The following is a 24,791-nucleotide window of genomic DNA, read 5'->3' as shown; positions in this document are numbered from 1 at the left end:
CAGTTCAAACAACTTTGAACCAGACTGTCGTGAGCTGTATGTGGGGGTGGGAGAACTGTTTTAAGGCCTGTTTTAAGGTTAAGGTTTTAAGGCCTCTGTTTTTCACATCATCCTATAAAAATGACAATTCAGGTTTCATGAATGAAGATGCTTGTGTACACATTAATCCAAGAATTAGGTACTACAATTCTGTGAAATTTTGGACAACTGACAGCTTTTTTTATCTACACACTGACAGAGCTAAAATACATTTAATGTAAACAGTTAGGGATATATGAGCAACTGAGGCTTAAAACAATGCTCTGCATCTAACTCAAGATATCATGCTGGACCAGAGAAGCTCTCTCCGTTTTTAAGTCCATTGAGTGTAACTACATCAACTAATGATAAAGACAGGACAAGAACCTACCTTTGGCTCCTTGGATGGCGCCTCCTCCTTGATGCCAGGGACAACTTTAAAAGTAATGGCTCCTTGCGACTGGGCCTGAATATTGGAAGAATCAAGATAGTTACAGTTGCCTAGTACAAATGCAGGGATGGAAACAGCAATCATTTGTCCTGCAAAAATTCACAAAGCACCTCGTCCAAAAAAGTCGCATAATATTCGACTTTTCAACAAAGGATGGGTTTTTAGTTAGGATTAGATGACTTTACTTGGCAGGGATAGGGGGTGTGTGTGTGTGTGTGTGTGTGTGTGTGTGGGGGGGGGAGTGTTGAGAGCTGACGTCTGCTAAGGAGGCCGTTGTGTCTGAGACAGCCACCAGGCCTCTCTCTTTCCTCTCCAGTTGTCCCCCCTGGCAGGGTTCAGGCCCATGACAGAGCTTATTTGAGGCCTGCGGCGTAGCCTGCTTGGAGGGACTACTAAGCATCAATCTCATCCAGGGGGACCGTGCGGCTCAACGCATGTGGTTGGGAGACTTGTAGAGAAAAGCCAGTGCTTTATTTTCAGCACACCGATGGGAGGCATCGGATCCTGGATGAGTTAGGGGAGGTTTTTGTCATCACAAACAAGGAATGTAATTCTCGCCAAGAGAGTGGAGCACACGGGAAACCCTTGAACAGCAGACACACAGCAGAATGCAGTGACACAAACAAACAGATGAGGCTTACAAGAATACGAATGATTTCCTCTGGTTTCTTGTCTTCCACAGGGATTCCATTGACCTCCTTCAGTTCATCCCCAACATGAATCAGTCCTGCCACACAGAAACACAAAGTTTGCAAACAATCCCACAATCACTCTGATATTCCTTTACTCTAATGCGACAATATAAGCGGGCTACTGTGTAAAAGTCCGGTGCTTACAAAGCCCGGGGATGTATACAGTACACCAGATTAATGTTGATCGTCATGGTGGCATTTGCGATTGGGAAAGAATCAAAACATTATTGCTGACACATGTGGAAATTTGCCTTTGGCTTCACTGTGGCAGGGCTGAAAAACAGGCTGGACACAATGGATACAAAATCAAACAGAAAACATGTGGGCAACAAGCAGAGCTTCCCGGTATACTTGTCATTCATGTTCATATTTACAACCTAACCTGAAACAAGGGTAATTCCTGAAAACATTCCTTATTCGTTTCAAACTGAATGTACTCCTGTTGTAATGCCAATCTCGCATTACTTAACTCCACACAGTAGAGTCAAATACAAATGTTTTGGTGGCTTTACATGTATGCACACATGGTTGGACGCAGAAGAGAGAGAGAAAAAAAAGAGGAGAGACTAACCGCTTCTGTCGGCTGCCCCTCCTCTCATGATCCGGGCCACGATGATGGCTCCTGTGTGTTCGTCACGCCTTATCGTAGCTCCCTACAAAGCAATCAAAGAGGATCATTAAAAATTAGGCACACTGCACTGTATTTCCTCTATTTATAAGTTGCAATGTGGAAATGTCAAATGCGAATTGCCCCAAATGACAAAAAAGAGGGCTTGAACTGCATAGAGGATGCCCATTGCTTCCAAAATAGCTGCTCTTTTATACATTCTGGACAAATTGCATACAGCCAGGACGAGACCTGACAATTCTCAACACAGACCAATAACATTGAACTTCTAAAGAGACAATGACATGGCATTTTAACTTCGTTGGTACACTATACATATAAGTTGCTTTGAAATGTGTTTTTCTGTTTGGATTGGACATATCACAGTTAGGACTCATTTTGATCTATAAACTGTGGGAAAAAGACAAAAGGTGTGTTTACATCTTCAGTATCGTACTTAGTTATGTTCCATTTAAAAAACACCATAAAACATTCTGACATTAAGATTACATTTTTACTACAAATGAATATTGTTTCAGGATGTCAAACTTTGGTCAACTTGAATACTAATAATCGGTATCGGTATCAGCCCTGCAACAACCGTATCAGTCGATCACAAATATCAAACAAATGATCCAACAGCTGCACACTTACTGATCTAAAAGGATGGGTAGACTATTATGAGAGCTGCTCTGTTTTAATCATTCTCTAGCAGTAGCCTCTGCTGTAGTAGGGGCTGGAGGGATCAATGTCTTCACAAAAACAGCTGGAGGAGACAGAAAAGGGTGAGGGCCAGACAGGCACAAGGTAGTGGACTCAGGACACACACACAAACACACACGGTTGCGCGAGCCCTCTCAGTCCTCTTTTATGGTCTTGTTGCTCAGCCAGAAAGACACAGAGGACAGTGTTTCAACTGCCTTATTTGAGACGGCAGTGTTGAAAATCGTCCTTCCTGCACAGTTCCGCAGTAGGGGGGACTTAGCCTCTGCCTCCCAGGCCACATCTAAACTGATGAAGAGGCATGAATCTTTGCCTTCTAGCCTTTAAATGGGCGTGCCAATGCAGAATCACTTTAAGTAACCCAGCTAACACACAATCAAGTCTATACAGACAGTGTTCAGTTGTGATGCATTTACCAGTAAACCATTTACCAGTAAACCCCCAAAGCCATTTCCTTTGACAATAAAACATGGACCAGGATAGCAAACTGATACCCAGTGTGTGGCGTCATCCCCGCTCGAACCATACAGATGAGCCGTCTAGTCAACACATAGTTTGTCGTGGCTGCAACTCATCCTTCCACCCACTCCAAGCTCATATTCCCATCATCCCTAACGATTGATTTCATTTATGTTGCAAAAAAAACAGTTTAGGCTCGAAACTGTCCTCACCCCAGATGTGTTTTTTTTTCAGCTGTCCTAATCCATTGCCGCGCAGGTCAACCAGGTTTGTGTCATTTTCCTGTTTGCCTTTCTCCGACTGGCCCAAAGCAGTTCAAGCTACTACGATCAATGGAAAGCAAATAAGGAGATAGTAAAAAAAGAAAACAGCTCCTTAAAGACCAAAAGGAAGATCTGGTTTGTGCCACTTCGCCCGTACCATTAGCATGTCATCTTGGTTGTTTTCACGACCTATTCACACCTAATGGTTTTCCTCCTAGATAATGGTTTCCTCAAGGCCTTTGGGGTGTCAGATGGAAACAGGAAAGGACATGAAGATAAGACAGTGTGAGCGTCTACAAAGAGTTGACCTAATAGAATAATTGGGCTAATTAAGGAAACCCGAGAGGCTGCAGTAGGAGAGGGCTCAGAGAAGCAGGTCAGTGAGAGGGGAAGGCACTGTTAGACAGCAGTGTCAGGGTCACATTTAGCCCCCTCGAGTGTGACTTAAAGCAGCTGTCTGTGATGCAATGGCCCCCAGACAGACAGGGAGAGAGACCTTTTGTGCGTGTGTCTGAAAGAATAGAGAGCGGAGGGGAAAGAGTCGGACTGTGACAGACAATGGGGTGAGTTGGGGAGTCTGCAGGAAATCTCGCTGGAGTATTCAGACATGTGGTCATTAACTTCTCTCTTTTTCAGGCTGGCTGATGGCCAGTGGAATGATGGATGTTTTTATTGTGTCCCCGCGGGTCCTAGGTGGCAGTCTAAAGGCTAACCAAACAGCAGAGAGACAGCCTTAGACCCTGTAATGACAATAAGTTGTCTGCACAAACTCCACAGACGTACTCTACACCTCATGTCTATGGATATCTATGGAATTTGCTCACATGTGGTAAGTAGACTTAAAAATCGTTTTGACAAAGGGCTTAAATCACATATAGAAACCATTTAGAGGCGCCGCTTTCATGACTTTTACTGCAATTGGCAATGGTGATTATAGAGCAGCACATTTAGCATGTAAATATGAATGGATGGGATCGTGAACCCAGATCTCTGGGGAGCAAGGAGACCATTTTATCCCCTTTCAAACTACCATTCTTTATGTGCTTTCACACCAGTAGAAAAGCAAAGTCAGGTATCAATGGACAAATTTTCTCTTGCTTATTTTCTTTATACGCTTCACTGACTCTTTACGAGGAGTAACTTGATGCTGCAATCATTTTAAAGGCTTTATTCTATGCAATGCTCATCTGACCTACTGCCCTTCAACGTGATGGGCCTACACAGGCCAGCTAAACCAGCAGCAAGGGAGTTGGGGATTTATAAAGAACTCCCTTCATAATCTGGACAACCCCAGTCTGAACTCAGCCCTGCTACGGTAGCCAAATGAGCTCTGGTCTGATAAGAAAAGTGGAGAGAGGCCAAAACGCTCCAGTGGCAGCACGAGCGAGCCAGACTGGAGAGTAAGTGGAAGAGCAGAGTTGACTGGGAGTGGGGTGAAGGAGACAGACAGAGGATAAATGAGTGGGAGTCTGTGTGTGAATGAGTGACTGAATAAGAAGAAAAATATAACATGAAAGGGATATAATGGGAGATCAAGATAACGGAAAGAAATAAAGACTGGAAGAGGGATTGAGATGAACAAAGAAAACAAAAGGGATTGAGATAGAAAACACATGAATACTGGCCTTGTTTAAACAGAGATTTTGACAAGAACAAATACCCATCTCAACAAGTCCTTTACACTGATACTACTTTTTTTTTTTTACCTATACAAGTGTAAAACGTAACCCATCGTCCCGGGCTTATCAGTGGAAAGAATGAAGGCAATAAAACGAACCCTTAGACAATAAGGGAATAATTCATCCAACTGGTAGATTTATCCGACTGCCAGATTTACGAATATAAGAGTAAAATTTCTCATAACAACACAAAAATGGATATTATTTGGTTATGCATAGACAGCTTTGCTTTTCGAAGACTGGAACATGCTTCTCCAGGCTGCGCAGTTGAGATTTGGGAGATGTGTGTGTTGGCTCCTCCGACCTATGGTTATCTATAACACCTTTTGCTGCGTAGGTTCACAAATGATTAACGTTAAGGCATAACACCAGCTTTAGATGAAAAACAAAAGAGCAAGACATGGAGAAGACGCATAAATGAAAAGGAAAAGTTTTTGTGCAGAATCTACTGGCCTCATTATTCTCTAACAGCCATTTGTCATGGCCGCAGTCATTAGCTTCAGGTGAAAATGGCAAACATGATTTGTAATTGTTGTGAGGCAGAGGTCGCGCTTAGCATGGGTCTCGTCCAGTTGGCACTTCCCAGCAAGTTCGTGAAATCTGAAATGCGCACTGAGGTGTCTGTTTTAAAAAATATGAGGTGCGTTTTTTTTTTATCACTCAGAGATGATCTCCGTCTCCCTCCCACATACCTCTTACATTAATAATGTTAGCCTAAAGTCCGCCCACAATTCAGCATGGGAGGAATGTTGCAACGTAACTTCACTGTCCAGCTGAGGCCACATAATCAACCATCTTAAGCTACAGACTCTAGATCACGCTGCGTCTCTGCATCGATTCAAAATCTTCCAATGTCCGCATCGCGATGCATCTTATAATCAAGTCATTTCTACACCTCTAATCTGCATGTAGTAAAGTACAATACAAGATGACAAAAAGGAGCCAGGACCATTGTTTAAATTAACACAGCCGCCACACATATTCATATCTTTCTTTCACAATTCCCAACTTGGATAAGGCCCCTTATTTCCCTATCCTATATAATTACGAGGGCGCCACATTTTCCCCTCCACCTTCTTACAATCTATAGTAAGCACTGATGCTGTCAATCCTCCAGGGGTACATCAGCCTCTCCTGGAGGCCTGACGAATGCCTTGGAAACACTAAGAGGCATCTGGAACAAGGTGCGCAAATCCAACCTCCTGAACTCAACATCACCCACCCCCCGTGCCTTGATACCCTATGGGTGCTATCATCAGCATCCAGCCATGCATGGCCACTAATGAGGAGTCCCTGCTCTGTTAAACAAATACATAAACAGTCAGGCTACAACCTAAATAAGCTCCACGATGTGTGTATGTGTGCAAGTGTGTGTGTGGGGGGTACATAGGGGAGAAACACGGTAGGTAAAAACCCTCAAGCACCGCAATGTGCTTCCTGGTGTGGCAGCTAAGCTTTAGCACGAACTGATGGCTAGGTTTACGCCGACGCCTCAACTCCCACTGGCACATGGAAGCTATGTCAGACTTGTGCATGGAAACAGAGCAGGAAATCAGAAGGGGAATATCTACGTCTGTCAAAACACACACATGCATGAGTGGCAGCATATGTAGGTGTGTTTTTTTATGTGCATGCAAGCGTGTCTGCGTGTGTGTTTCTATGAGCGCGTAGCCACGGGCTCCTACCTGAAGTCAGGCCAAACAGGCCCGAGAGTACCTAAAAAGACAGGATGATTGATGCTGGACAGCCACTGAGCCTGATGAATGGGCTACTTAACCATCAGTCGAGTGGCTCAACTATGCTATGTGCTCAAAAAAATATAGCATGGAGAGAAGAAAAACAGGTAGAAAGTGTTTCTTGGATGTTAGGGACTGATTATCTCTTACTGCCGTCAACTATTGCTGCAGTTTTTCCTTAAGATGACTGTAAAAAAGAGACCCAAAAGAGCAAGTCTCTCTAGAAATGTGACATTGAAGGACGAAAGTCAACAACAGAAAGAAGAGGGGGGTCATCTTGGACTGAGGAGGGCCTTCTAGCTGTGGTCAATTAGTCACCAGTAAGGCGATCCGAAGCCTCTACTCCTAACGTGATCAGCTCCATATGCAGCAGCTGCTCCCAGCTCTATTCCTCCATTTTTAACACATATATGCCTCCGATTGTTATTGCTGGGCTGGCCGGAACGCAATGGCTTAGTCTCTGCTGTGTGATGAGGAGAACTGGAGCAACGCGTGTCTGTATCAAGCCATGACCCCTCCCAGCGCAAGCACTGGAGCACACACGCTGAAATGGCAGCCACATTAAGTATGTGATGACAAATGGCTCACACCTCATACAGTGCAGAAAAAAAAGAGACAATATGGACTGAGATTTGGATCCCGGGAGATTTGGAACCCCTCATGTATGAGAGTGTGTGTTTATTTGAGGGAATGGAATGGAGGCAAGATCGTCCAGAGAACTGTCAGCGCACAGCAGCGCCATGAAACTTCAGCAGATAAGGAGAGTAAGACAAGCTGAATGTTGGATGTCTCATCACAGTAGCTTGGCTTGGACCGGCCGCAATGAGTTCCTGGCACGTGAAGTCTTTATGGGGCAATTACAGTACCCTCTGGCTGATGGACTGGATGGATGGCTGGATGACATGATGGAAGCTGGCCTGTATTCTACTGGTTGTATGGACGATGAGAAGGCTGGCTAGGGGTTGGCCTGGCTCATCACACGTCTGGGCGTCTAGGTTAGGCTATGTGTGGCCTGTCTACAGTGGAAAAGAAGGGTCCAAGGATCACCTTACCTTAGCCGTGGCCACAACTAAAGCCACACCACACCTCCTATCCCGCCAGGGAAAACAAGCACGGTGCTCCGGCCCGTAACAACTACTCAAAACATCGCCCCACGAACCGAACCCCGTAGCATTTGACAAACATTATTTCTCCTCCCAAATTGAGATTGACAAGGGAAAACAAACGCGAGTGGCCCGGGCAGAGAGGCCAACGTGTTTTGACATGATGTCACTTAACAGCAAAAGTGTAACGACAATAAACTCCTGCCGACTGCTGTGTTGACTGCTATGTTTAGAGGTATAAATACAAGTGTAGTGGAAACACATGCTGGTGTTCTTCACACCAGATGTTGACCATGGAAAAAACAAATACAAAGTGGGAATGGGCCTCCTGGACATTAAAATACAATTACCTCCAATCATATCTGGTGTTGGAGTGTGTCATTTCATCTTACCTCACTGAGATGGCACAGAGCCCCCGCACACATAACACACACGACCGCTCCACACACCCGAGGTCAGCGTATTTATGAGTTCTTACATACTTCCTCAAAACGCCAAACACTCCGCTGCGGTTCAGAAAGAGTAAAATCATGTAATATTAGTGTGCTCAGTCATGATCAGAAAATCCATTTACTGTTACGGGCACCTATAAAGATTAATACAGCGCTGTAAAGAATTAGCAGGAGCCCAGATGAAAATCTATATGAATGTTGCTCAGAGGGAGAAAAGAGAAAGAAGCTGGAGAGTTGTGAAAGGTACCCGAGGTTTTATGTCTAATGATTTTTCTAGCTGATGCAACAGAACTCCCGCTGCAGACCAAACCCTCTGGGTGACCTGTTGCATGCCTTTCCACCTGTTTTATTAAATGACTTGTGAATGCAACTTATAAAAGCTACTACACCCCCACCCTACCTGGTCTCCGTCTCGCACTAAAGCAGGCTCTGGTTTCCCCTTTATTTCCTTAACCCCGGTCTTGACCTAAAGTCGTAATTAACAAGTACACTGAGAAAAAGGAAAATTGCAGGTCATTATTATGATAATTATGCCGAGCAGGAGCGATTCCAGGGGAAGCTGCCAGGTAATGTAATGCAGAGGGCCCTGTGACGGACCGGCTTACCTTCATTTTTCTTCCTCCACCCCCTCTTTCCTTTTCCTCCTCTGTCTCTTTAAACCTTAATGTTAGAGCAAGTCATTACCCGGTTGCTATGAAAACACACTTAAGAGCCCACCTCAACCCCTCAGACAGGTGCTGGTGATTTTGGGTGTGTGAATCTGCGAGGCTATCTCTACAAATGTGGGTATTTGTTTCCATACCGTCCAAATGAATCACCATGCAGACTGAGTGGAATCGCCGTCTCCTTGCTATAAGCTGGACACTGCCAGATATTTAGTCATTATGTGCAGTGCTGTATGTGTGTGTGTGTGTGTCATCTCTGAGCCCTGCATGAGCTGCATGAGCGCACACAAAGAGACAGTTGTGTCACAGAGAGAGGTCCATCGCCGCTGAGGGATTGTTTAGTGTTTTCCCAAGTAAAGAAAACAGCACTTTCACATGTCACTTCTCATTTCCAAAGTGCGCCGGGGAAGCAGAGCCGCCGAGGAGTGCCCGGCCCGATGGGCAACAATGGCTGCATTCAGTCTCCGAGCTCTCTGGCTGTTGGAACGCCGAGAGGAAAAGAGCAGGAGTGCCAGGATGTGTGTCCACGTTTATGATTACACATGATAGGAGGAAGACGTTTTATTTAAGAGAGCTGTGAGATTAAGATCTGGGAATGCCTCAGATGTGGCTTTGGAAGCCATGTGTGTTTTCACATTCACAACTCAACAGGCTGCAAGGGTGGTGTAACAGCCGCTGGATTGAGCGTCGAACAAGCACATGCATATGAACAAGAACCAAGGGGTTTTCCGTGTCTACAAATCAGTCATTGTTTTAAATGATTTCTGCATCAATGTAACGAGGGATCGGTTTGCAAGATACTGTGATTTAGAGGATCAGTCAAAATCCACATCTGCTTATTTTATCCAACAGTTTCTGAATTAGTTTGCCATAGTTTTATGAATATACTCAATATTGTATTCATGTCAACTTAATTAACACATGATTCCATATTGTCCTTTACATTGCTACATAAAATAGCACTCGGCTGCTCAGTCACATTAAGCTGCAGCATGACAACACAAAGCTGCTCCACGATAACCTGTGACAGACTTGATAAAGATGGTGGAACGATGGAGAAAATGTAAAAACTGATGCTTTTAAGAATACTTTTTAGCAGTTGTCATTCATGAAGTTGAGAGGGTGCAACAGATTTCCCCTGACCAGAATGGAATTTGCAGATATATGTTTTTTGTCTTAATGGCAAGGCCAAAATGCACCCTGTTACTTTGCATCTCATTTTACTATGGTTATTTTACTGGTGTTCAGCGACTTATAACTTAAACCCAATAAAAGCCTTACAAATTACATCACCCTTTCAGCAAGTGTCTCCCTTAGCAAGGAGCCAGATAGTCTTTCTACTCCCTGCTTGAGGTTTTGACACAATTCTGGCTGACTTGATAGCTAGTAACTGGCCAGTAGCCTTAAGGTTAGAGTTTTTAAAAAAATACAATAACCAATATGGAATTAAACATTTTCTGCACTTTAAAAATGCAACATATGTTTTTAACTAATTTCATAAATGTAGGCTAGGATGTATATTACTAGCACTTAGGGTAAGACATGCTATGTATGCATACTTATATACGATATTTTGTGTTTCTTATGTGTTTCTGTTTCTCAGCATGACAAATTCTCAAGCTCAAATCACAACTTGCTTCCCTTTACAGGACATATATATGTAAGTATATGTGTTTCTGTCTTAGCCATTTTAAATTCCATAACTCACTTAATACAACAACTACACACTATGTATTCTGCAGAGGCATGCATAACGCAGTCTGTTGTCACAAATTCCTCCTCTGGAGACAAAAAAAGAATAATTCTTTGTATTTTTAAAGTTGCAATATGTACGAATCGTAGTAAAAACATTTGAAAAAGTAACTAAATAGAATGTTGAATTAACAGTTTCAACAAACCTGGTAGCCCCAGGCCTGAAAACCTCTTTCTCCCAGTAGTCCAAAGCTCCTGTGCTTGTGGTGTAAACATAAACTTAGCCCTGGTAGCTAAGTGAGCTAACAAGCCAACAGCAGCTTCAGTCATGGGAGTATAAAAAAAACAAGAACATAGAAATCTTGAGTTCCAGTGATTTCTCAAACCCTCATTTTTCTGTGATGGATTGAGTGGAACACATACTACTTTGTCAGAAAATAAACATTCATGAAGTTTGGTTGGCTACAGAAGGAGCTAACAGAACAGATAAAGTAGCACAAAGTAACTTGAATGACAAACTTAATAACACAAAATACTTACTTCATTTCGTCTGTCACTATTCAGCAACTGGCCCCCCCAAAAAATCCAACCCATAATGAGGACACTAAATTGCATAACTGTAAAAACGTCAGTTTGTATATACAATGTGTTTTTGTATTCTTTAAATGACAAAAACTCATGAACATAACATAAACATAAGCTCATGGGAGGTATACGTTATAATAATAATAATAAAACACAGACTATGCAAAAACAATAAATACATAAATGTGAATAATGTCCATACAATAATATTAAGTAGTGGGCAGTCGACTCTAGTGATGTATGCACACACACACAACATGACACAGTGAAGCCAGTCAACACCAGCAGTGCTCCCACTTGTCCATATGTGTTCGAGCATGATGCTCCATCTTCCTGCTGCGCTTCCAAGACACTGCAGCCTAATCCATCAAGTGAACGATGTATTGCTTTTAAAGCATGTACGTCTATCTGTAAAACACAAACACATGTGCTGTCTGCTTTAATCTAATTAGCTGCTCCATTAATTCCCAGCCGGTGTCATTATTTTCCCCTTGCCTTCCTCATTCTGATGTAAACAGACAATAAAAAGTCCCTCCTTTAAAAACGCATACATCTATTTAGTCTCTTCCTTTGATAACTGTCTCAATCAAGAACTCTTCTCCGAGTTTCTCAGCAATACTTGCGTTTGTATATATTCACACCAAAACAGTTTAAATACGTAATCATGTGAAGGTATTCAGACTGGGTTGAGAAAGAAACTGACTGCAACAATCTGGATGAATGTGTTCGTGAAGGCTTCCAGAAAAATGGAATCAGAGCAGCCGTGATCCGACTGTCCTAATTGTGTCAAAGAGGAGAGGAGGTCCAACTGCTGCAGATGAGAAAAGCATGGCATGTCAAATTGCCAGCAGCTCATACCAGCAACTGCCATTCATGGAAAACTAACGTCGTCACAAACTGAATCGATCACAAGACTTTCCTGTCTCATCGCAATTATCGACTCCCTTATTAAGTCAAGGAAATCCACCGACATCAATCATGAAGTTGGAACTTTTACAAAAACAATGCTGGACGTGCCATCTATCTTTGTCTGTGCAGCAACTGCTATAGCTCTCCAGTTGTGGGTCTGTAATAATAAGTCGTCCAGTCTATCCACAGGTATCCAATTACTGGGACTGCTAGGTGCCCTGCTCGAGTTGTGGTACAGCCGTATTGGTAGCTGGTGCCAGGGAGGATGCTGTGTCGGTTGGCACCGACAACTGGGTGGGTCCGACGCTGCAGTCTACGGTTTCCATTTTGTTGCCTCCAGTGACACCAATCCACACTGGGAAAACCAATCCTATGTGTGCAACAATTACACAGAAACGAGACGAAAAAACTGAGGAGAGGCGGGAGAGTGATAGAGGCCGACACAGATTCTGTCACATTCCTGGCAGCAGGAGTTTTATAGCTACTAATGATGCCTAACAAGCTGTGATGGAAGAACTGAGGGAGAAAGAGATGGACAGAGCATCAATTTTGCATCAGTGAGAGATTTGCACAAATGCACAACAGGAATGTGAATAGGTGCAGGAAAATCTGTACTCCTGAACAACAGGTGTCCATATGGATACGGAAGGGAGAAGGGATGAATCATTACTATAAGGGCAATGAAATGCATTATAATCTAGATGCACCTTTTCATCACTTCAAATAAGGGTGTTGCCAAATTAATAATAATAATAATAATACACAAGAATGACCAGAGAAGTGGGTATGATGGCAAAACCAGATGAAAGAAAGTGGATACAAAAGAGACTCTGAGAAAGAAGGAGATGGCATGCCAGGAGGAGGACGACGAAGATGAACTGAGTGGGAGAGGTGAATGAATGGTACTCTCACAGCAACGAGAGCTGACATCAACAGAGTGGCAGTGAGCAAGCCGGCAAACTGCTGCAAAATAAATGAACGAGAAAACAGCAAGGGCACACGCGGCCAGCATCCTCGAGTCTGCTATTTACATTTGCGTCGCCGGATTTTCGAGAACATCCAAATGACAGGAACAGTGCAAGCCACAGCCTCTAATGTTCTCACATCATAGTGACGGTCACCCCGAGCAGTTGTGGTGTACCCTTCTGTGGGCACTGGAAGTCATCTTTTGTTTTTTAACACATTTTGTGTATGTGAGGATTTGGATTTTCCAGAATGCTTTGAGAAGACGCTGTGGCTTCTGCACAGCACAGAAATCTGACTTTACAAGTTCTTAGACCATAAATTTATGCAAGGATGGTTACAAATTAGTTATTTTCTTATTAAATCTAGACAAATTGGTGATGAAATAAAAAGGTGTAACACTTCATAACTTTATAAAGTGGACATATTTGTAGCTCATGCTTTAGGCCTCACTCGCTCCTCCAAGTCCTTTCTCTGGCTGAGGGACATGAGTTGTGTAACACCAGAGCATTCTAGTTTCCTCCAAAATTTTTGTCTACAGTTCTCCTATTAGTCAGTCTGCACTCAAGCCCTTTATCACCGGAGGCTGAAACTTCACCCGTATATCAGCGACAACGCCACTGACGCAACCCCCTTAACATTTAAATTTAGACCCCCACCAAAACTGTCCTGACACCTTATCCAAAATAACACGCTCTTTCAATAAAAAAGAGAAGGCCGGGTCGATGTTTCTGTCTGCACACACATGTTTAGTTGGGACCCAATTATTTAATTGTCCTAACACTTGAGCTAATAAATCAGCCGGATTGGGAGAGCAGCGTGAGATCCAGCCTGCGAGTACAACAGACAGCGAAAGGGGAAAAAAGGGGAGAGGGGGAAGGGAGATAGATTTTCACAGTTTCACTGAAATGTGGCATGAAGTCACACTCCGAGAAATGATAGCAATTAATCACAGCTACTGAATATAATCCACGCAACTGATGACAATGAACTTAACGGATGAGTCACAGGGAAAGAGGCCCGTGTGCCAACTACAGCCCAGTCCCCAAAATGTCCAAAACTACAGAAAGAGACAAAGAACCAAAGAGAAAATGAAAGAGAAGGGGGAGACCAAAGGGAAATCAAATATTGTACAGCCCCATTGTAATCATGTCAAGGCTGAGATTTCATGCTGATTATAGGAAATTGCCAAATAAAGGGCACATCCGAAATCAATTGCAGCGATGCACAATTAGGAGTTGTTTTTTTTTTACTGGTTAGTGGAACGGCTGTGACTTCACCATGAGCATCCGAAGCTCAGGTGGTTTACTCAATGTACGATTTAACTTCATTAGGATCAGTTTCCATACAAGCATGAACAGGATGGCAATTGTCAAGGGCCAGAGGTAAAAGCAGAACCTTCAAATTTACTCTCTAATTAGAGGGTCACAAACTCAAAGAAACTTCAACTCCACGAATGAAAATGTAACATTAGTTATTTATGACTAATCGGGCCATTTCACACTGAGCACAAAATGTTGATGTTAGTGCCATGTCAGCAAATTTAGTATGGTTGTTGTAGTATGTGCATGTGGTGTTACAGAGTAAGGCGCTGTTCTGCTGGAACATTACGTTATATTTTTATTCAGAGCCAGTTTGATTTTTATGTTGCTCCTGTGTTAAAAAACCTAATGATCAATAAAAACGTGAGCTAAATGACATAGCAGCCAAATGTAGATGTATCCAAAACATTTTTTTTTTTTTTGTCTAAAGACTGCTTGCGAAGCAGGTTCAGGAGTGAAAATATGGAAAAAGGTTTATAAAGAAAAATACAAAAGAAACTAGGACTGGAGTGTATGATGATGCTGGTGCACCGCTGTTGATGCCGTTTAACCTCTAGTTTTTCTTTTGTGGTGGAGTCAGTAAAAGTTTGAGAAGAAAAAGTGGTGTGTATCAGGAGAAAAAGAGAGCTGCATAATGCTAAATGGCAAGAACAGAGATACATGAAGGCTGTGGAGTGTAAGTATGTTCCCGTTTTACTGCAAATCTTTATTCCTTTTTTTTTTTTTTTTTTAAATTGCAGCTGACAAAATGTGAGAGGTTAATGGGTTTTAAAATTATTGCAGAACATAAATTTTGAAAAGGCTTTTAGTCTAGCCACAGTAGAACGCTTAGCCACTGCAGAAGTCCCGTTGCATGCTGCAGACCGTCTTCAATCCCCGCAGGGACCATTTGACAAACGAGAGCCTTACTCTCTGGGGACACATTCATTCTCGAGTGTTCACGAGACAGACGAAAGTCATAGGTTCTGACCGAAGATGTGCAGATGTAAATAGGATGATGGAAGGTGCAAACATAAGCCTCGTTTACACTAAGCAGACCAGTTTAAGTTAAGCTTTTGGTTTGCTGCATATGAGAACGGTTATTTTTGCTTTTCCAGTATCAAATGATTCAGTGTGCCCTTCTCTTTGTGTCTACAGTACAAATATAAGACCACCACACATGCCATATTTGAGATTTCCAACTGCCACATTATCTGTACTTAAGCATTCACTGTTTTCTTTCATGGACACACAGAGGAAAATATGGCCTGCCTAAGAAATCCTACTGTTGTCCACACCACAGTCCGGCCTAAATTATAGCCGTAAGAGATTATGGGCGGCAGTTGAGCCCTGCAGGTCCTAAGGGTGGTCCAGAGGGCAGCTAACATGGAAGGAACTGCTTTATAACAACAGGCTGATACTTTCTTCCCACTACTCAAATGCGTAATATGTCCCGGTGTTCACTGCTGTGTAAGTAAATTAGGGAAATTTAGTAGCTGTTGATATTGTATTTATGAATAAAATGTGTTGTCAAGTGCAAGTTGGAAGGCATCATGACTTGAATTTTATAATTCTGCATGCATCAAAGCCAGAAGCGAGGGAAAATAAATTAATATACTGGTAGAAAACTTGGCCGCCATTGGAAGAATATTGTGGTGATAGTGATGATATATTGTAGTCAAAGAGCCACATAAAATAAAACCTCTTTAAAATTGGAGCAGTATTTATAAAACTGACCTTGTATTGAACCCTAAAAGAACACTGGAGGCCCGGCACCTCCTCTATTTAGATCCAGCCTCTTTGAAAGTGTGCGACCAAACCTCTAAACTAAGACTGAACCGCTATATCATAACAAAAACATATATTCTACATAATTAACACCTTGAATATTGTATATCATACACAATATCACACATCATAAATGCGCGTGTGAGATGTTCTCAGGAGCCAAATCACTGAGACAAAAAAAGAATCCAGTCGTGTAATGGAACAACACCAGCCAGATGATTAAGCTGAAATGTGTAAATCACATCATGGTTTCAAGGAATGCGATCCAACATCAGACTTGGGGGAGTGCCGGAGCAGGAAGCGCCCGCGACAATGTGCGCAGAGAGAGGGGAGCGAGAATTCCTCCAAGCCACATTATTACGTCTAGCAGCTCTACAGAACATGCAACAGGCAGGAACCCAAAAATGGCTTAGGTGTGTTCCTCCTTCCCTCGGGGTGTGGTGAGAGGAGTGCGCCGGCCTGGAGCCAAGATGGTGGTCAGGGAGAAAACCACAAAGTGAAAATAGAGGCGGCCGGGGGCCAGGACACGTCCAGCACAGATCAAAGATGGGCGGGGCCTCAGCACACAACAAAGTGCTATGATGACAGATGGAGGTCTTTGACAAGCCATGGAGGACTTGAGTAGTGGAGTGTTTATGTGTTGCAGAAAACCAAGGTCAGTCGAGAGAATTTAGGAATCACATCATTGGAAAAACAAAGATAATCATGCAGCGAAGCTCAAAACATAAAAGGTATGTGGCGCAACCAAAACCAGCACTAATTAGGTTTGGTGGGGTTACAGATGCTAATTCCCAAATGTGCCTCACTAGCTGACAGAATCGGGGTAATTCGTGGAACATCATGCATCAGACAAAGCATAGAGACACCCTGGTGAGGGCTGGAGGGAAAATGAGAATGCGAAAGAGAGGATGTTGCTTCCAAATAGTTTCTAGCTCTTGATCCAGACATATGGGTGGTTGTTGTCGTCTGGGACGATGTCTGAAAAGCGTGGACGTGAGAAGCATGTCGCAGCGAGGGAGTAAACTGACCATGATAGAGCCGTTCGCAGACACCAAGTCTTGACTGGCTGAAAATACTCTCGGCCAAGAGCAGGGTAATTGTGGTTAGTTTTGGTGTGCTTACAACTTCAAGGTTGTGGGTTGGATTTCCACAGGCCAGTGCTTCAAAAACATGTATGGTATTGGCTTGACCTCTAGTGTGGATACAGCTTTGATACAGGATGGATTCAGAATTTTTTTGTGAACAAAGCCTAGATAGAAGGATTTTTTATGGAATGAGAACGGTAACCCGATGATAAATTTATGTTGGAGACATAACATGTTCAGGTATTTTTATACCTTCAATGAAAGCCAACAGTAGAAGAGAGAGATGGGGTTCAAAATTTAACTCAATCCAGGGATTTTGTGGCCTTTACAGCTACATCCTTTTAAACAAACTTAACTTCCCAAAACCATCATCTCTCAAACTTCTAGGAGCTGCTGAAAACCACTTTGTGCAAATCAAATAAACAATCTCTCAAGATGTCGGGCAGCGTTACTCACGAGGGGTTCCTTGTTCTTGACGAGTCTTATGATTTTCACCGAATCCTCATCGTCGTCAATGTCTTCAGGCAGTGGAGGTAGTTCAGGGTCGTAACTCTTCTGGGCGACAGAGTCATGGACCGACAGCAGGCTCTAGAGGATGGAGAGACATAGAGGGATAGATTGGAGGAAAGAAACAAGAGGAAAGGGTCATCAGTCACACCGTAAAGGCCGTAGCTTAACCTCGATCTAATTAGCAAAACAAAGTGCAACTATACATGCTGTTAAGAGTTGAATCGATCATTTCTTTCTCTGAGCATGGCAGAGAAAAGGCAGAGACTGCAGGGAGGATGGTTATGAATAGGGGTGTCTCCCTCAAATGCTGGGTGATGTATTTGAAAGCTTTCAGAGCCAAAACTGGAAGCTACATGCTTTAGGGGTGGAGGGGGGTGGGGGGGGGCAGGCGGGGTGTTGTGGCAACCTTGGCCACCGTTGATGCTTTCCAGGGCAAGGCGGTGAACACTCCGAGAAAGCGACGCTCTGCACTGTTTGGCAGCAGGCTCAAAGTAATGAAGTTCTCAGTCGCCTCAGATATTTCACACGTTCATGAGCAGACACAAAAAAGAGACGGGGACGCAGACAAGAATGATGCCATTGAGACATTCATTTTTCAAACTATTTAACGACTCCATGTCCGGACCAAGATGCAGCTGGACGCGTGCTGCTTTTTCCGTAGTTGAGGAGGGGAGAGAGAAGTGAGAAAAACATCTTCCACCCCGTGTGCCAGACAAAAGTAGGGGAGGGGGGAGAGAGAGAGAAAGGGGGAGAAAGAGAGAGGCAGAGAGAAGGATATGGTGAGAAGAGGAGCAGTGTGTTTTATGACATGGGAGCATGCTGCAGTACAGCGTTCAAGATGTTGCTAACTGGGAGCAGATGAGAGGAGGAGACATGACTGGAGCTCTGTGGCCGGGAGCCACCGAGAGACAAGCTGACCAACACACATACAAATGCGCACACACAGTGTTATGTTGTATACTTATGAGGACTCAGTTCTATTTATTCGCGTAGTTGTATCCTATAACCTCAAAGGATGACTCTGGTTTAATCCAATTTGGGTCTAATTTTGTAGTTTTTAGTCATCATTCCAATCTGGATAACCAACTATTTAGGTTGTGGAGCAACCCTGTGGCCTAGGAGTTGAGGGTTCCAACCATAAATCACAAAGTGTGAATGTTGCTTCATTTCCAGACGCTTTTCCTCAAATTTCCTGTCATCTGTTCACTGTCCAATTTGTCATAAAGGCACAAGTTCCTTCTCACAAAAAATGATAAATTACATTCAATTAAGTTAATTGGCGAGATTGTGGCAACAGAACAAAAAAGTCTATTGTGGCAAGAAACGTGACCGGTCATGATAATCTGCGTCGTTTTTCTGAGATCACACACTGGCAGATGCAGACATACTATGCTTTTCAAAATGTACATTGAGTGGTTCCTGTCGGTGGGCCGATCATCTTATCCGTCATATTAGCAGACATTTTCCTTTCTGGTCAATGCCGACATTTCATTTTAAAGCCTTTATTGTGCGATTGTTATCATGTATCCCTAAGTGGTCAGGAAACAATATTGTTTGGAAAACAAAAGGAAACACTAAAATTATTATGCCTTGCCTATTTTCAACCAATCTTACAGTAATTATGCACATAGTTTTCCCGACCATTTTCAGTTCGACCCCTAATATTAACTGTTTTAAAATGATGGTTACAATACTGGCTTGTTAACAAGTTCAATGATGATTGATGATGATGATGAGTACCAGTGCTATCATAACCAACACTCCCCTCGTCTTCTTCAGCTTTGTCTTTTATGAATTTTTCCTAAAATGTGTTCATTTTCTCAGAAAAGCCTAACACTGTGTTCCTGGCTTTCATCTGCACCGTACATAAACAGACACTTTCTTACGTATTGTATGTCTGGTTATGCTGTCATTATGCTCTTAAAAAATATTCTTTTGGAAGGCTGGAAAGAAAAAACTGTTTGCAGATGAGGACAATAAAAGTAAACTGAACAGGAAAGGGATCCCAAACCTGTGCTCCATACAGACAGTATACTGAGCTGATAGCACCATGTGAAAGTCAGGGACCGACAGTTTGCAGTTGCAGTTTCCACATTGTTGTGATGAGGTTGGCGATGCTGCATGCTGAGCCTTGAGAACCACATGTGAACATGTATGACTTTGAAGCAGCACTTTTTTTTCTCCGAACCTTTTTTCTCATATAGGCGTGTAAAATTAGGTTGGTAAATGAGCATTATATCAAATCAAAGTTTGGAGATTTCTGAAAACATCCTTTGGTGGAAGCCGGCCCGTGCCGTGACAGCAAACCCAGAGGTTCGATAGCACCACATCTGATCTGGGTCACACATGGGACAACCAGGCGCCCATCAGCCTCTCAGCAGGTTGGGACACCTCATACTATACTATAATGCTTGATGACATTATGCAGTGTCAGTTTCGACAGACGGAGATTGGAGTAGTGCCGAAACAATTTGCCAATCAAGCTAATAGTGAACTGAAACAATGATTTGCCGATTGATGAAGTAAATGAAGCCCTTTCGATTTTTTTTTTCTTTACCTACACATTCTTTCCATTGCTACTTGTTTGTCATTTGTCTGGATTTTAACATGAAAATAAATGGAAACAAATAAAACTGAACCCCAGCTTTAACTCAACTGTTCAAGACATGAATCAAGCACCTGTCATTAAAATGTCAAGCACTTGCCAGATCCAGTTTGTCAAATGTGAGGGTTTGCAGAGTTTCTCTGTTTCATATCACAGCAAACTGAAAAACACTGCATTTTTTAGACATCATGTAGGCTCAATGTTCGAATGGCGCGCAGTAGCACGCATACCTCTGTCGGGGCCCAACACAGTCCCCTTTAATCTCCCAATATTAAATATCAAAGATTATCTGGATCCACACCAAAACTTAATTGGGTCTATCCTGATCCATCCTCCACTCAAGTAACCTGTCAGTTGTGGTTTCCTCTGAACTTAATCCATCATGCCTAATATCATGACCTGTGAGTGTCCTCTCATCTATGGCACTTGCTTGAATCTGGCATGGCTCCCCACCACCACATTTTCCCCATGGCCATGCCTAACAACCCGTAACAGAGCCACAGCTAATTCCTTGTAAAAACTTTCAAGGAAGTAGCAATAACAGCTGTATGTTAATAGATAGCACATGGTACATGCCCTGGCTGGTGACCGTTGACATGTGAGTACAACTACACAGGTACAAATGTTTTGCGCACAGACACTGAGGTCTCTGTGTGGAGGTTTTTCTTCCTGGGCCGATATGAGTTTAGTGGGTCTTGTTATGCCTCGGTGTCCGTGGATTAGCCGCCTAATCAAATATAGAGTTATATCCTTGTATAGGCCTTGCGGTAAAGGCCTGAGGAGGAGAGGAGAGAGTGAGAGACAGAAAGAAAAACGAAGGGAAGCGAATCCACCCTTGTTTTCCAGGCATTCCGTCGCTCTTTCTTGGTTCGTGTGTTTGTGTTCATTAGGCATAATAGGGATCCTAAAAAAACAGATCACTGAGCTTGACTAAATAAACCAGCTTGTACATTCCTGGCATTGGCCTCTCATTACAGCCCCGTCGGCCCTGTCACCAGCCCTCTCGTTTTTCAGCCGGCGGTGCTGGCTTGATGTAGGGTAACTGCTCTCCACAGGTGGGAAGGACCCTGCTGTGAGTGTTCAGCCTTGGAGACACTGCTGAAGGCCAGCTGGGATTTGACACTCTTGCCCACCCTCTCTAAGCCTTGAACTTCAGCGGGCACCACCCCGAGTCAAACACATTCTGCAGGTATGTATACACACCTACCTCCATACATGCCGGTGGTAACAGCCAGCCATCATAATTGGCACTTTCATCACTGTCAGTATTAGTCTTGCTGAGGGCGGCTAATACGGGTGAAAGTAGTTTTTGTGTGTATCGTAAAAAAAAAAAAAAAAGAAAAATTCTGAGGCAGAGAGGGAAGGCAGGAGAGAGAAAGGAAGCGAAGGAGAGGGGAGTTTTAAAGAGCCTGATTTATATCCCCACCCGAGGAATGGATCATTTCAGCCATAATTAAGAGTGATACAGTTACTATCGCACAGAGACGCCATTCAAAGGCAGCAGCCATCTGCTTGTGTTTTACACCCCCGGCCTTGTGATTTACACTGAGGCTGGCTGGTACGGTATCAAGTGCCCTGGAGGACAAATGGAGACTGAAAGAGAGCAAAGTTCAATATTTTATTCTTGAAGCCCACATGCTGCCTACAGTTTGAGACACAATGACAGGAAAATGCCACGAGCCTCTAATACCTCAGTATGTTACAGTCAAAACGCTCCCTCCAAACCGAGATGCTGGAAGTAATCTATCGCTGACCCAGTGTCCCCTCTGAAGACAGCAGGAGCATTAAGGCCAGCTGTTTAAGGCCCAGACACTCAGAGGCTGCTGATGGATTCGAACCAACACAGAATGGTAGAGGCTATGAAGTTGGTTAAGAAACTTTGTGCAAGTGTGCAAGCATATCAGTCACTCACTTCAACAAGACCTGGGTGATGCTTTCCTCCGTAAAAAGGACATACTGCAGTACTTGAATGACCTCATGATGGACAAACAAGGCAACAATGCAGTTTTATATCAAAAAGACAAGCGTAGCAGATGATCCAGGAATTGTGAATTAAAAACAGTCAGTGTGTTTTGACAAACGGATTCTCATGCAGTTCGGTTGTGTTTTATAAAGTGTGGTTGTCGTGGCATCTCAAAGCCATGAAGTGTTTTTTTTTTTAAAAGTTGTATCCTATCCCAGTTCATTGTTAAAATACCAATGCACTGTAGGTCACCTTCCTTGGCCTCATTTGCTTTTGTGCTTCTGCTGTTGGCCGGCAGTAAGGGAAACAGTAGCTGAATCTTTTCCATTGTTTGGTGTGGAATTGTTTGGCTGACCCCGTTCTGCACTGGACTGGTGGTCGGCTGAGTGACAACAAGTTAATATTGGTGGGCCTATTCCTGAGTAGACAAACCAGAAGTTGGTCACACAAGTAGAAATTTCAAAATGAAATAAATGATAAAAATCCTGAGTTGAAAAGTTTTTAAGCTTGGCTCATGCATACACAATGACAAATACGAAGCATGTGACCTAACATCCATTGAAGCTCCCACTGCATCGAAGAGCTGAAAAATATTGGCAGACTAAGAATTAAGACTGTAACATTGCTCAAATTAATGCATGAAATAGACAGGAACCCCATATCTCATACACTATAATAATTTGATTCGCACTCATTTAATGACATCGTCTTCCAAGGCTTGGTAAGTTTCCAGTTTTGCGTGTCTGGTCCGGTCTCCAAGCTTCAACCAGTTTGACTTTGTGCCAACTGACTGATCCAGCATTTGTCATGTGAACATCAGGTAGAGAGAACTAGCAGGATGTGGCTCCTTAGCAGAGGCCTGAGGATAGTCAATTACCTCAGCTGCATTGGTGGTGCAGTGCTTATGTCTTGTAATGTTTTCCTTGAGTTGACAGTGGTGCACACAATGCTACTATTCTACTCTATGGAGACATGAGAAAAAAAAAAATCTTCATGAATCAGAATCAATCGTTTCTGTTGAGCATATCTAAAAAAAAAAAAAAACATGTGTCCTTATTCCAGTTTTCCCCCTACATTGGAGCAAAACAAAGGATTAAAGCGTGAGATTCTTTCTTGCGCTCACGAGAAACAATGTTTTTTTTGTTTTTGCTTATGTCCCCTTCATATTACTCAGACCAACATCCAAAAGAGACATGTCCCAAACTCTATCATAATGTGTGCCCTCTTCTCTTCGTGAACGGTAAAATCACATTCAACTTGGGAAATTGAAAATTGGGGCCACCTACTGCTTATCTCGATAAACCAAATCCTAGTAATCACAGTAGATGAGAACAAGTATTAATTTGCCTTTCCTTTACACTGTTTTCTTGAAATTTGGCCATGATTTAGAAAAATACAAAATTGGAAAAGTTTTTCTGCCTTCTTTGGTTGAAAGTTGAAAGCCTGTTAACATATACTAGTGTTCACTTCTCCACAACACTGCAGCAAGGGTAAGAAACTGAACCACTAGCAGTCAGCACAACAAAATTTTCAAGGGGTTTTAAGTTGCCCTTTTAATCTTAATAGGGCTATATTCCATGCCTCAAATCACGAGTATTGCTGAACTTCAATCTACAAAGAACACAAACAAGACAGACACACCAATTCAAGCTGAAAGGTCAGCTCAGGTTCAGGGTGAGGGCTTTGAGACTGAGTCTGGGGCTGATCGACCGTGGTACAGATTTGAAGTGAGATGAGAGAAGATGCAGGGACAAATTCTCCATTTGCGTGTTTAGATCAAAGCCAACTGGCAATACTCGATTTTTATTTGATTTATTAGTAGTGAATGTGAACCCAAACTAAGAATATCAGAATCCACGAATCAGATAAATTCAGAGAAGATGGGACACAACAGTCTGGTGAAGTGCCACCTGGTCCTTCGTCCCGTCTCCTGCCGTCACCTCTCCTCACCTCATCAGTCGAAGTTGCTGAGCTTCCTGATCGATGACTTTTACAAGCTGCTGTGTTTTGATTGATTGACCTTTGCCACGGCAAATACCTTGGCTGTGAGCGTAATCAAAATAATAAACCCAAGATTACTGACACAGACATGCTTCATGGCGAGCGCAGTGATCATTTCCCAGCACATTTCGCTTGACGGAGACAAAGTAGATCATAGCGTCATCACAAAGCAAAGCGGGAGAGCAAAGCTGTGATAGATTGCAGCCATTCCTCTTCAGGATAGTGGTTGTGTGAGTGTGTATCCATCATCACATGTCTGTGGCTGATGACTGCTTGTTAAGTGTGATAAAATGATTATGTGACCTAATTTTCTCAAAGCTGTACATCCACTTTATTAGTTTCTATATGTATATATCTGTATTTTGTTAGAGAAATCAATCATTACATCGCTAGCATAGACACGTCTATCTGACTTGGTAAGCCTAATCCTTTTGGGAAGCCTGCTGCCTTTTCACACCACTAGACACCGAGCAATGTTGAATTTATGGATGCGCTGTGTGTATGTGTGTGTGCGTGCGTGTCCATTTGTGTATTGTTGTGG

General features: G+C 43.0%; 1 protein-coding gene across 1 annotated transcript in view; it reads right to left on the bottom strand.

Annotated features, from left to right (window-relative positions):
* The window catches only part of odad2 (outer dynein arm docking complex subunit 2), a 204,766-nt gene that overhangs the window by 106,696 nt on the left and 73,279 nt on the right, over positions 1–24,791 (bottom strand). The window contains exons 6-9 of the mRNA XM_030398319.1: positions 17,628–17,759; positions 1,733–1,814; positions 1,111–1,196; positions 410–484 (exon numbers count right to left, since the gene is read on the bottom strand). Coding sequence (XP_030254179.1) covers positions 410–484; positions 1,111–1,196; positions 1,733–1,814; positions 17,628–17,759 — 375 coding nt within the window. The remainder of the gene's footprint in view (positions 1–409; positions 485–1,110; positions 1,197–1,732; positions 1,815–17,627; positions 17,760–24,791) is intronic.

Source organism: Sparus aurata, chromosome 19 (genome assembly GCF_900880675.1).
Source record: "Sparus aurata chromosome 19, fSpaAur1.1, whole genome shotgun sequence".
NCBI lineage: Eukaryota > Metazoa > Chordata > Actinopteri > Spariformes > Sparidae > Sparus > Sparus aurata.
Note: the sequence above shows the minus strand (reverse complement) of the source record. Positions and strands in the feature narration are given on the sequence as shown.